General features: G+C 39.9%; 1 protein-coding gene across 1 annotated transcript; it reads left to right on the top strand.

Moving 5' to 3' along the window:
* The first annotated feature begins 8,205 nt into the window (after positions 1–8,205).
* Positions 8,206–8,853, top strand: LOC117108611 (uncharacterized protein K02A2.6-like). The gene has a single exon (XM_033250693.1). The coding sequence runs from the start codon at positions 8,206–8,208 to the stop codon at positions 8,851–8,853; it is 648 nt and encodes a 215-aa protein (XP_033106584.1).
* Positions 8,854–12,604: the final 3,751 nt, after the last annotated feature.

Below are 12,604 nucleotides of genomic sequence, written 5' to 3'. Positions count from 1 at the left end.
TATTATTATTATTATTATTATGTTGTAATGATGTTGTTTGTACTGTACTGAGGGCCCCTGAATATCAGTTAACCTACTGGGCTAAACTAGAAGGGTTACCTCTTTAAAGATGGTTGAAATAAAAATAAATAAATAAATAAATAAATAAATACCCACTCTGACCCAAGAACCCCTGTTACGCGCCTAGTGTTAGCGCCAATGTGTGCCCTTGTGCGGACAGGGGATGTGCCCCCCTCTGAAGCTGGAAACCTTGTTTTTGCAAAATAAATTGATGCAATTTCCTATTATAGGCCTAATCAATAAATTCCTCATCAACCGATATAACCTTACACATTCTTGGAATTAACATAACATTACTGATGTCGTACACACCCTTCAGTGTGAAATGTGGTTCTCTTTGCAAGCACATCTAACATCTAAGGAAAGAAGAGCCTAGATTGGTACCAGATAAAATAATTTTGTTATCAACATTAATACATTATGCTAATTTTCATTTTGTAAGCGCATAAGACAGTGCAAATTATTTCTGTGACAGTCTTTCTAAGTGTGTAAAGCTCCATTTTATCCCATACATAGTCAAAATATTGGGGGGATGATACAATGGACCATCCCCTTTGTCAAATATTGGGGGTGGGGGATATATCCCCCCATCCTCCTGGTATCTACGCCTATGGCTGTGGCTAGCGTAGCAGAATCTACATGTTAATTTTCAAAAACCCTTTCACGACGTTCACCCACCCTCTCTTTCTACCAAATATATGAGGAGTGGATTTAGAAGGGGGTATGCTAGTTAGTCCTGTCACTGAAAAACCCCCTCGAAGCCTCTGCTATAAAAAAAAGCCAAATACTGTACTGTACATCATGATCTTAAACTCTTATATAGGCTGATGTCTGTAAATTCAGGCTTCAGCGATGGACATCATTGTGATTGGTGGTTTAAAACCACAGTGCTGTGTCTAGCGTAGCGGAATCTACATGTTACATGTTAAATTTCAAAAACCCTTTCACGTCGTTCACCCACGCACCCACCCTCTCTTTCTACCAAATATATGAGGCGTGGAGGCGGTATGAGTTATGAATATGAAATTAATTTTATCTCAATGTACAGTATGTAATTGTTCATAGCAAATATACTGTAACACTATACAACAGCTACAGATAATGTATATCCGTGTACATATCCAAGTCTTTCCTTCCTGTTATTCCAATGTTCACTAACCGCGAAGGCTCTACTATCAACTAAACACAAGTACATGCTGATCTTAAACTCTTATATAGGGTGATGTATGCAAATTAAGGCTTCAGATAGGGACATCATTGTGATTGGCTAGATAAGCATATGCGCGTTTGTAAAAGCTTAGGAATTGTTCTTTCCTCCAAAATCTACTGCGGACGTAATATTTCCAAGTGTGCTGTGCAGCAAAGTAAATTTCAGCGGACTGATTTTGGCTTATGTGGACTACATTTGGCAAGTAATTATGAGGCCAAAATCAGTCTGCCGGACCGATTTTTGCCCCGTACCAAATTTTTCCTGACACCCCTACTAGAAACACAAGATAATTCTCCCATAGAGATATAAAAATACTAGATTTCAACTCGTCACTGAGGACGAGTTAGGTGATCCAGCGCACTTTGACCCTCAGCAAGTGCGCGCGGTGGCAATTGAAAAATTTTAAAATGCTCAAAATGGCATAAAACATTATCTAATTTATTTTTTAATTTTTAATTTGTTTTTTAAATAGTAATTTTTGGCATTTTACTAGAGAGGGCAGCAGACACCTTTTCTGAAACATCAGACAGTGTAACTTAGATGGTTGTTATAGACAATATGGAAAATCAAACTAGAAAGGGCAGCAGACACTTTTTCTGGAACATCAAAGAGCTAGTAGACCCAAACAAATGTCCTTATATAAGGCCACTAGGACCGAAGAGGTTAAAATTATAACTCATGGGCTTTCAGAATATGTAATAAATTGATATGTGTAAATTATGGAAAACGTTGGAATGCTGAAAATGACCTGAAACGTGCTTTAAATTATATATAAAAGTGATATTGAGAATTTTCAAATTTTAACACACACGTACGCGCACGTCATGATGCGCTCACGGACGGTAATGGCACACGAAATTGAACCTTGTCGAGTGTCATTTAAAAACCCCTGTTGGTCGGTAATGCCACACGAATTTTCCCTTCATATGAACTGATAGCGTCGAAATATAGTCTGCCGCCGTCCTGTCGTGAAAATTCACAGATATGGAGAAAGAGAGATGAAGGGGTCCAAAAAATCATTCATTTTGTCCATGATGACGTCATCAAAATGATAAATGAATGGTACACGTCTGAAAGAGAATACACATACACAAATGTGGGAGTCGGTTGATGAAGTATAAGCGAAATACGGTCAAATCTGTATAAAAATTATTACGTCATATAAAAAAATTTAGTCTTTTAATTCAGATGGCAATATGATGACGTCACAATATCTGATCAGCCAAAATGATCTATAAAGTTATATCTACAACTCGTGTTATCAGAATATGTAATAAAAATTGGGGGGTCACAGTTCATCTCAAGGAGCTATAACTGATTAAAAATAGGCATGATTTTGAGCAATTAAAATATTGACGCACGCGTACGCCCACGATATGACGCGCGAACTAAAATTAAGGTACATGACATTCAGCCCTGAACTGAATAATAAAAGGCCTATTATTTTCACTGTATATCGGCATAAACGCGCGCAAAGATCTCTATGTTTGATGCACGCGTACGGCATTGCTATAGGCCATAAGATGACTAAAAACAATGGAAATTTGTGAAAACAATGTCAGGAACCCAAAATATGAAAAAAAACGTAATGTATAGCTTCCGTACATGCAAAAAATTTAAAATGCTCAAAATGGCCTGAAACGTGCTTAATTTAGTCAAAAAGTGGCTTTGAGCATTTTAAAATTTTAACGCACGCGTTATGAGACGCACGCAAAATATTTCGGTACGTGTTATTCAACCTTGACCTGAAATTTATGCCCACTAAATATGATTGAAATATGACAATTGGTTAGGGTGATATGATCGATAATGTATAAACGCAAAATTGCGCGTAGATGACGTCACGCATGACTGGGCACATTGAAAACCTTATTGTGACTATTCCAGGCCAAGCCAAATGTTTGTTGAAATGGGCTTGTGCTTTGCTCTTGGCAATTTTGAGATATCATGTTAACAAAAATGGAAGGAAGTAAGAAGATCTCTCGAGAAGCGGATCACCAAAAACGATCTCTGACAATAACAAGAGGCGATCCGCTCGTGAAGAAGAACTAGATTTGAACTCGTAACTGAGGACGAGTTTGGTGGTGATCCGCGGCACTTTAACCCTCAGGAAGCGCACGCGGTGTGGATTGAAAAGATTTATATGCTAAAATATGCTCTAATTAGGCTCCGTTGACAGAGATAAGCCGGGCTTGACTTAAGCCTGGATCACCGTTAGGCCTGGCTTAACTTTGTCGGGCGTTCAGACTACCGGGATTAGCCAGACGCGAGAATTGCATTTTAATGACCTTAACTAGGAAACGTGTTTCGAAACAATGCGCTCGAAACATACGTACGCTCGCTCACTGCACACATAATTGAATGTTGATTGGTCATATTTTTACCCGAAATCAATAGAAGCCCCAAACCCCTTAACTCTGATTAAAGCCCGGCTTAGATATACCCGGTGAGTTGAGCAGGGTTTATCTACCTAGTCTGAAAATAGGCCTTAGTTTTAAAAAAGAGTAATTTTGAGCATTTTAAAAGATTTACGCATGTGTACGCGTACGTCTTGACATCCATGCGCACGGTAGTGATATGAATACACTGCCACAAACCCAAAATATGTAACAAAACGTAATCTCCAACACCAGCACGTGCTGTGCACGTGGAAATGAGCGTAAGGCGCGTAAATGATGGAAAGTTTTGGAAAACTGAAAATGACCTGAAACGTGCTTTGAATTATCTGAAAAGTGATATTCACTGACAATAACAAGAGGTGATCTTACATTAAAGCCTCTTGGAGACGCTATTCAGTCGTCGATTGTTTATTTATTGTCTACACACGAACCTACAAATACAACATGGTGCCAGCGGTGTGATTGGCGATTGAATGTTAGACGGTTCAGCCGTACTAGAACACAGTCACGAGGCGTAAGTTGATAGGGCCCTAACCATTTCGCAGCAGGCCACATAGCAAGGCCAACAGGTATCGACAGTGGTCGCTCGACGTTCAGGCTACCTGTGAGTATTGTACTGATATACATTATGGGTCGGCGTCATCAACAATACATTTCCCTGGCCCACTTCCTCTGGACACTAACGGCGACGTTAGAGAGAATTGGAGATTTTTTAAATCCCAATGGGTCAATTACGCAATTGCAACGGGACTAGCGGCCAAAGAGGCCAAAGTGAGGTAGCTACATTACTGTCTGTCATGGGAAGAGAATGCCATCAAATTTATATGACACTCAAACTGCCTGAAGAAGGTCTTACAACAGACACCATTATTGAAAAGCTTGGAGCTTATTTTGAGCCTGCAACCAATGTAATTTATGAACGATACATATTTAACTCACGGGTTCAAAGGGAAAAAGTTCGTAACTGAGCTGAAACGCTTAAGTGATTCATGTGATTTTGGTGCGCTTAAAGACGATCTCATCCACAATAAAATTGTCATTGGGGTTAGTGATCACAGTTTAAAATCTCGGCTGCTTAGGGAAGCAAAGCTCACGCTAACCCAAACGCTTACAATGGGCCGCAGTGCTGAGGCAACGAGATTACAGCTGAAAAAGATGGTTTGCATTGAGAATCCAATGCCAGTGGACTATGTTAAGAGTAAATTGAATGGTAAAAACACTTATAAGAACACTCAGGGAAAAACTCATGGTAGTAAATCCTAGTCCACAGGTAAAAAGGGAACCCAAACCATGGTCATGAGAACCACCCAAGAAGTAAGTGTCCTGCAAGTGGAGCAAAATGTAATAAATGTAAGAAAACAGGGCATTTCATGAAAGTGTGTCGTAGAACCACTGCAGGTATGCTAGACACCCTAAAGTTGCGGAAGTAAATAATTATGGTAGTGACACAGATGACGATTTTCTGGGTGAAATAAATGTGTTAAATGTTGAGTAGGATGACTGGACCGTCAACATTAAGGTAAACAATGCCAATGTCACTTTTAAAATAGACACAGGTGCTACGGTTAGTGTTGTAGGAGACACTCATGCTTTGGTTAAGCATTTAAAGTTGAACAAGGTTTCACAATGCTTAAAGGGTCCTGGGGGAACACCATTAGAGGTACTCGGGTCATGTAACGTCGCCATGCGTTATAAAAAGAGATCAGTCAGCGATATTATCTATGTTATAAAGAACCAAAAATGGCCTTTATTAAGTAGACACGTATGTTTGTCACTGGGGTTAATTGCCAGAGTCTATGAAGTACATAATGTAGTACATGGCAATGAGGTTTACAAAGAGTTTAAGGGTATGTTTGAAGGCTTAGGTAAACTTAAGGGAGTTAAACACAAAATTACACTTAAGGAAGGTTCTAAACCTGTATGTTTGTATGCCCCTCATAACGTTCCTCACCCACTGTTGCCTAAGGTCAAAGCCGAATTAAAGCGTATCGTTGACCAAGGAGTAATATCTACGATAAATAAGCCAACACCTTGGTGTTCAGGGATGGTGTGTGTGCCAAAACGAGATGGTTCAGTTAGGATCTGTGTTGATCTAAACAAGTCAGTTTTGAGGGAAATTCACCCAATGAGCACTTTGGATTTTAGCCTTGCTAAGCTATCAAAGATTAAGATATTCACAAAACTAGACGCCAATAGTGGTTTTTGGCAAATCCCACTAGATGACTCCACTGAGGAGCTAACTACCTTTCTAACTCCAGTTGGGAGGTTTTGCTTTAATAGGTTACCATTTGGGATCACCTCAGCCCCTGAAATTTTTCAAAGGTCAATGACTGAAGTGTTGGAGGGCATAGATGGTATTATATGTCATATGGACGATATCCTTATTCATAGTGAAAAAAAAACAAGTGCACAAGGAACTTGTCAAGGCAACGTTTGAACGTCTACGCGAATCAGGACTAAGCCTCAACCTTCGCAAATGTCAATTCTCTATGAAAAATATTAAGTTTTTAGGTCACATTATTGACGAAGGAGGCATACACGTTGACCCGGAGAAAACGACAGCGCTATCGCAATACCCACCTCCGAAAGACGTATCAGAAATACGTAGATTCCTTGGCATGGTCAATCACTTAGGAAAATTTATTCCAAGACTTGCGGTGATTAGCGAACCTCGACAACTCCTACGAAAGGATACAGTGTGGTAAGTCAGCGTACTGCATTTGAACACATTAAGAGCATATTTACTTCAACTGACATATTAGCACACTACGACCGAAGTCACGAGACTATCATAGCCACGGATGCCTCTCATTATGGAATAGGCGCGACGCTATTACAGGTACAGGAGAATGGTCAAAGGAAACCGATATGCTACGCGTCACGGTCATTGAGCGTAACTGAGAAGCGGTATGCCGTGATCGAAAAGGAAGCATTGGCGGTCACGTGGGGATGTGACAAATTTGCAGATTACGTCACAGGATTGCAGTTTACGGTTGAAACAGACCACAAGCCCCTTGTTTCATTGTTAATGACTAAGGAACTAGCTAAAATGCCACCCCGTGTTTTACGTTTCCGTTTACGCTTGGCACGATACAACCCGATAATAGTACATGTGCCTGGTATTTTGATTGGTCAAATCTTGGCTGAGTTCAAAATCACCGATGCGTGACTGTCGTAAATCAGTGGCGTACGCTAATCTAGGGTCTGTTGCTGGATTACCGTACGCCAGTGATTGCGCGATAATACTGGCGTTCGCTACGCCGCGCACAAGTTCACACCACTCGATTAACGTTACGCTAGCGTAAGTCGTTGTGTCTGAACATAACCAAAGGCTATGTTCTCACACGGCAGATAACGGTTAGCAGGATCAGGATCCTGCTAACCGTTAGCTGCCGTGCGTCTATATGACAGATCCCGATCCGGATACCAACAATATGATGATCGAATCACTGGCCAATAAGAAACTGGAAATTGTAAACGCGTACTTGTGATTGGTTGATGATAGAAACGCCCTCAACTTGCTACCGATAGCGCTTGCTAACCGTTAGCGTATCCGGATACCGCTAACGGTTAGCGCTAACCGATCGGGCGTTCTCACGCAGGTGCTAACGGTTAGCGCTAACGGTTAGCTCCCGATCCGGATACTAGGGCTCTCGTGAGAACCAGGCTCTGTTATAACTATGGCATCGACATTCTAGGCGCATGTGCGTCCCTACACGCTGAACGTCACAAAAACCATAGCAACCAGACCATAAACCGTCAGCGTACGTGACGAATTACCCACGCGCGTGTTAGTTGCCATGATAATCGCGCGTCGTGCGGTGATTATAAAGGCCGAATGATATTTTGCACTAACATTAGACTGAAAATACATTCTTCATTTCAACATTAATTTTACCAAAATTGTGGTGAATTGTCGTTCATGAGACTCACTTCGCAGAAAAAATTAATAAATGTTCCGTATATACTCAAATGTTCGTTCTCGGCACCTTATGCCAACATTGTCAAAATTACAGATTAATGTTACATAAGTACATGAAATTTTATAAAATTCGTAAAATTTAAATTGCTATAACTTTTCATTTTCTTGGTCAATTTTCACAAATGAAATTGCAGTTTATAGAAGCATTTAACAAGCTCGCGGTAAAAAAAAAATCAGATGTAACAGACATTGCGATGTACTCAAAATTAATAAAATTAAAACTAACACCATAAAACGAATGGCACGCATAGACTAATAATTGACGGCTGTACTCGCAACTAGTATCGGATTGTCGATGCCACAGTGAGGATCAAAGGACTGTACGCACGCGCTATGTTCGAGAGCGGAGATGTGCGTCCTTCTGTTGAATTACCTTGTCCTTATCAAGGGCTCCAGTCGACAAACCAGAGAAAACAGATATAAAGTTTGTCAATGCAGTGGAGGAACTTGCAGAAGCTGCTATAGGGGCTTTGCCAGCAACTGCTCCTCGCATTCGGGAGATTATCAATGCTCAGAAAGCGGACGCGTAATGCCAACAAATACGCGCGTATTGTATGAACGGTTGGTCACCGTATAGACCAAATGTACCATTAATGGACACTTATTGGGAACACAGAGCACATCTCGCAATCGTTGATGACTTATTGCTGTATGATGAACGTATTGTGATACCACGAGTCATGAGATTGGGCATTTTGGGTCGAATCCACCAGGAAAATCTCGGGATAACGAAATGCCGCAACCGAGCACGAATATCCGTTTGGTGGCCGGGTCTTTCTAGCGCTATTGAGGAAATGATCAAGAACTGTAGGACATGCGCAGTACATCGACCTGAAAACATCGAGCCGCTTATACCGTCAGCTTTGCCATCTAGGCCATGGGAGAAGCTTGGTATCGATTTGTTTCATTTTAAGAACAAGGAGTACCATATTGTTGTTGATTATTTTTCAAGATGGGTAGAAGTTTCGCATCTACACGAGATTTCCTCCGCATGCGTGGTGAAAAAGCTAAAGCAGATCTTTGCACAACACGGCATCCCAGAGATCATCATGTCAGATAATGGCCCTCAATTTAGCTCAGAACTCTTTAGTAAATTTATGAAAGAGTATGGATGTACGCATGTGACGAGTTCACCAAGATACCCAAGATCAAATGGAGAGGTAGAACGGGCAGTGAGAACGGTTAAAGGGTTAATGCATTAGAACGATGACCCCTACTTGGCTCTCCTAGCGTACCGAACTTCGCCACTCCTTAACGGATTTTCTCCGAGCGAGTTGTTGATGGGAAGAAGGTTGCGCACATAACTTCCTACTACCGATGCTCAGCTTGCTCCATCTTACTGACAAGGACCAGATGAAGCGAAATTTAAAGCTCGAGAGAATAGCTACAGAGGAAACCAGCAAAGAACCTTTAACGCGAGACAAAACACACGAGTATTACCAGAACTAAGAGATGGGCAAGAAATATATGTACGCGACCAACAGTGTTATGGTAAAGTTGTCGCAAAGCGAAGCGAACCTAGATCTTACATAGTGAAGACAGACAAAGGTATTATAAGACACATTCGTAAAGCCCTGATTGCAACTCCGGAAATAAGACCGGTTAGTTCACGTCGTACAGTTGAAATTGAATTTCACCCGACACCTCAAGGAGATGCAAACCCCTCCACAGTAGTTACGCGTAGTGGGAGAATCTCGAAACCAAGTACGAGGTACAAGGATTATGTGAAGCTTTGGATTGAGGATTGAGTTCAATAGCCTAATGTGAACAAGTTGTTTTAGATTTTAGTGTGTAGGCTAAATGGTAAATAGAAAACATTCTACTGTATGATTCTCACAATTTTAATATATCAACATGGCTTAGAAAGGGGGATGTAGGAATATCCACCCTCTGATGATAATGTCTAGGGTAACTGCGCATTCTATAATAGGGACACATGGTTTACGATCGCTCTCTGCTGCTAGCCTAGGTAGCCATCTTACATTAAAGCCTCTTGGAGACACTATTCAGTCGTCGATTGTTTATTTATTGTCTACACACGAACCTACAAATACAACAAATACATAACTTGCTTTTGCAGAGGTAGAAATCGTTGCCATTATCCATAAGTAGACCAGGCTAATTGACATGAGATAGGTGCCACTTGGAGAGGTAAAAATTCTCATATGGTTTTTCTAGACCAGTTTTTTTTTTATGGGGAATCAGAATATGTGAGGTAAAAGGGGTTTAATCTGGGAACTTTTGCGTGAGCGCGCTTTTTTCAAAATGGTCGCGAAAATCCAATAAACTACATATATATGGGTAAAATAAGCACGGAAGGGGTGGTTTGGCCAACCTTTGTTTCACATCTTGTGAAGAAGGTACAACAACAAAAGTAATACGGACTATGATCGTGAACTTCGTTACTAAGTAGCCATATTTATTCAGCAACATATTTATGTATTGCGCCCTCTGTGGGTCATACAGTACAATATTGTAACATCCTTCCCTTTTTAAGAAATGAGTTATTTTGAAAATTACAGTTGTGAAGTATTATTATCATTGAATAAACGTTACTGGTATTTGGTCATTATCACTATCTGTTTCTGTGATTCTTTAGTTAGTAACTATATATGATATAATATTCATTATGGGCCTCGCAAGTAACTTTATAAAACATAACTTTTAACTTGTTCTTTCTTTATCTTTCTTTCTGTAGTTTTTTTTTATTTTATTTTTTTTTTACTTTAAAAAATCTAAAAACATAACATCAAATGTAACACAGTTGTAATAAAACTTCCAGTACTGGTTGCTCTGTATCTGAATTATTTTGAGTTATTAAACTGAGTGTCATATATTTAGTAATGAGTACAGTTCAGATATGGAGTTTGATTAAGTTGTAGTTATATAATCTTTCAAATAAGTTGGTCGTCGTTTGATTCTGGACGATCGGCGCTGCTGGGTCATCTGGTGGTTGTTCTTGTTTGGTGTCTGTGGTTTGGTTTCCAGTGTTTGTGGCTCGGGTTGTTTGATGATACCACTTTTTGATGTCGGTGTTGGTTGTGGTTCTTGAAGCTGTCTGTCTATGTGAGTATCTATGTCCATAAACTGCATTGATGGTGTTGTGTCTGGTGGTGATTCAGGCGTTTTTCTTAGGTATATTCTGTTTCTCCTGTAGATGCCTGTTGGTGTATCCACCTCATAAGATCTTTCATCCAATCTTCTCGTGACTACTCCTTTCTGCCACTCTTTATGTCCTAGTCTGTGAGGTTTAAGTCGCACTGTGTCACCTTCCCCTAGTGCTGGCAGGCCCGTAGCCAAGTCATTTCAGGGGGGGGGGGTTCTCTGGGCGTGGGGTCCAGGGGTCTGCCTAAGGGCCACGGTGGGGTCGTGGGCGAAGCCCCCGAAGCCAGAGCAGTTTTTGTGTTTAATGGGTCTATAAATGATGTTTTAAAGCAGTTATGTTTTGAAAAATATCTATGAAATAAAAAGGTGATAATATAATAAAATTATAAAATATTTTCTGAGAATTGGCATGTGTAAATAACACCGAAAGATATAAAAAAAAACCCCTCATCGCACAATCAATATCAATATACTCAACACATCTATTATTATTTAAAAAAAAGCTAAGTTCTTCTTCCTCCTCTTCCTCTTCTTCTTCTACTACATCTTATTTACTCTCATTTTGTACACTGAAAATAATAGTACTATTTTACTACATGGCTAAAAAAGCACAAATATTGTCATTAGGCCTACTACTGACAGGGCCATCGTTAAATTAAGTCAGAGCCCAAAATATAGCATCATATTCAATAAGTTATCTGACATCATGAGAACCTAAACTTTAATACAATTATTTGTTATATACTAGGCCTAATTAGAAATTAATATTTTAAGACTTTAAACATAATAGGCTACATACCGTACTGATTAATAATAGCTGAGATTTGATGCACATTTTAGAATTAATAATCGTTTTTATTATATCTTCCTGAATATTTATTGTCTGCCAAATGAAATATGAATTATATGCATCTTTAGAAATACAATTTCTACAATATTAATCTTGTTTTTATATAGATAAATGTTCGATAAATTATATCTTTCATGAAAAAAAACAACGAAATTCAGCGCGTCTATTTTCATTCTAATCAATGGCGTTTGTAAACGTGCACTGACGTCATCGTCGAATTCCAGGACTTTCAGTGGTAAAGCTGGCCTGCCTGCCCCAGTACCAGGCCAACCAATAATAATTAACAATTTTTTTTTTAAACATAGGCCTATAGTGCATTTTGTACATGCACTTCAACTTTCACAACAAAATCCTAGGCCTAGTACCTGTAGTACTGTCGTCCTACTGTACTTAGGCCTACACCAGTTTGTCATCGGGATATAATTCTGTCTCTAAATGAACGAGCAGAACCTAGCTAGTCAGAATCTAGGCTAGGCAAATTGATTTTGAAATCAATAACCCTTTTTCTTTGCAACAGCGGACGAAAAAATTGGTCCGGGCTAAAATTGGTCCGGGGACCGATTTTAGCCGCTAAAATTTGTCCGGGGGGACTGATTTTGGCCGGCCAAAATCAGTCCTCCTTGGATAATATTGGTCCGGCCTGGACATTTTGGATTAGCCTAAATCGATCCGCCTACACCTGCTATAGTGCTACACTATACGAGTTCGTACGGAAATCGGAATAAAGCCACCCCTGTCCAATTCCACCCCTGTCCAAAGCCACCCAACAGTGGATTATACCATTGTAAGGTAGGGGTGGTCGACAATGGGGTGTTTGTCTTGATGCTGGTCTACAATAGGTTTTTGCTGCAGTGCTAGGAGTGTCTTTGTATCAGCTTTTGTGTATTATGAATTAGAAACTGGGTGTAGTCCACATAGGCATAAACATCATCAGCTTCTCCCAATGATGCAATTGAGTGGTTTCTAGAAGGAAATGTATATATATCTTATACACATCT

Source organism: Anneissia japonica, unplaced genomic scaffold (genome assembly GCF_011630105.1).
Source record: "Anneissia japonica isolate Jap-2015-1 unplaced genomic scaffold, ASM1163010v1 scaffold26_len2425191_cov177, whole genome shotgun sequence".
Lineage (NCBI taxonomy): Eukaryota > Metazoa > Echinodermata > Crinoidea > Comatulida > Comatulidae > Anneissia > Anneissia japonica.
The sequence above is the reverse complement of the archived record's forward strand: the minus strand, read 5'-3'. Positions and strand labels throughout refer to the sequence as shown.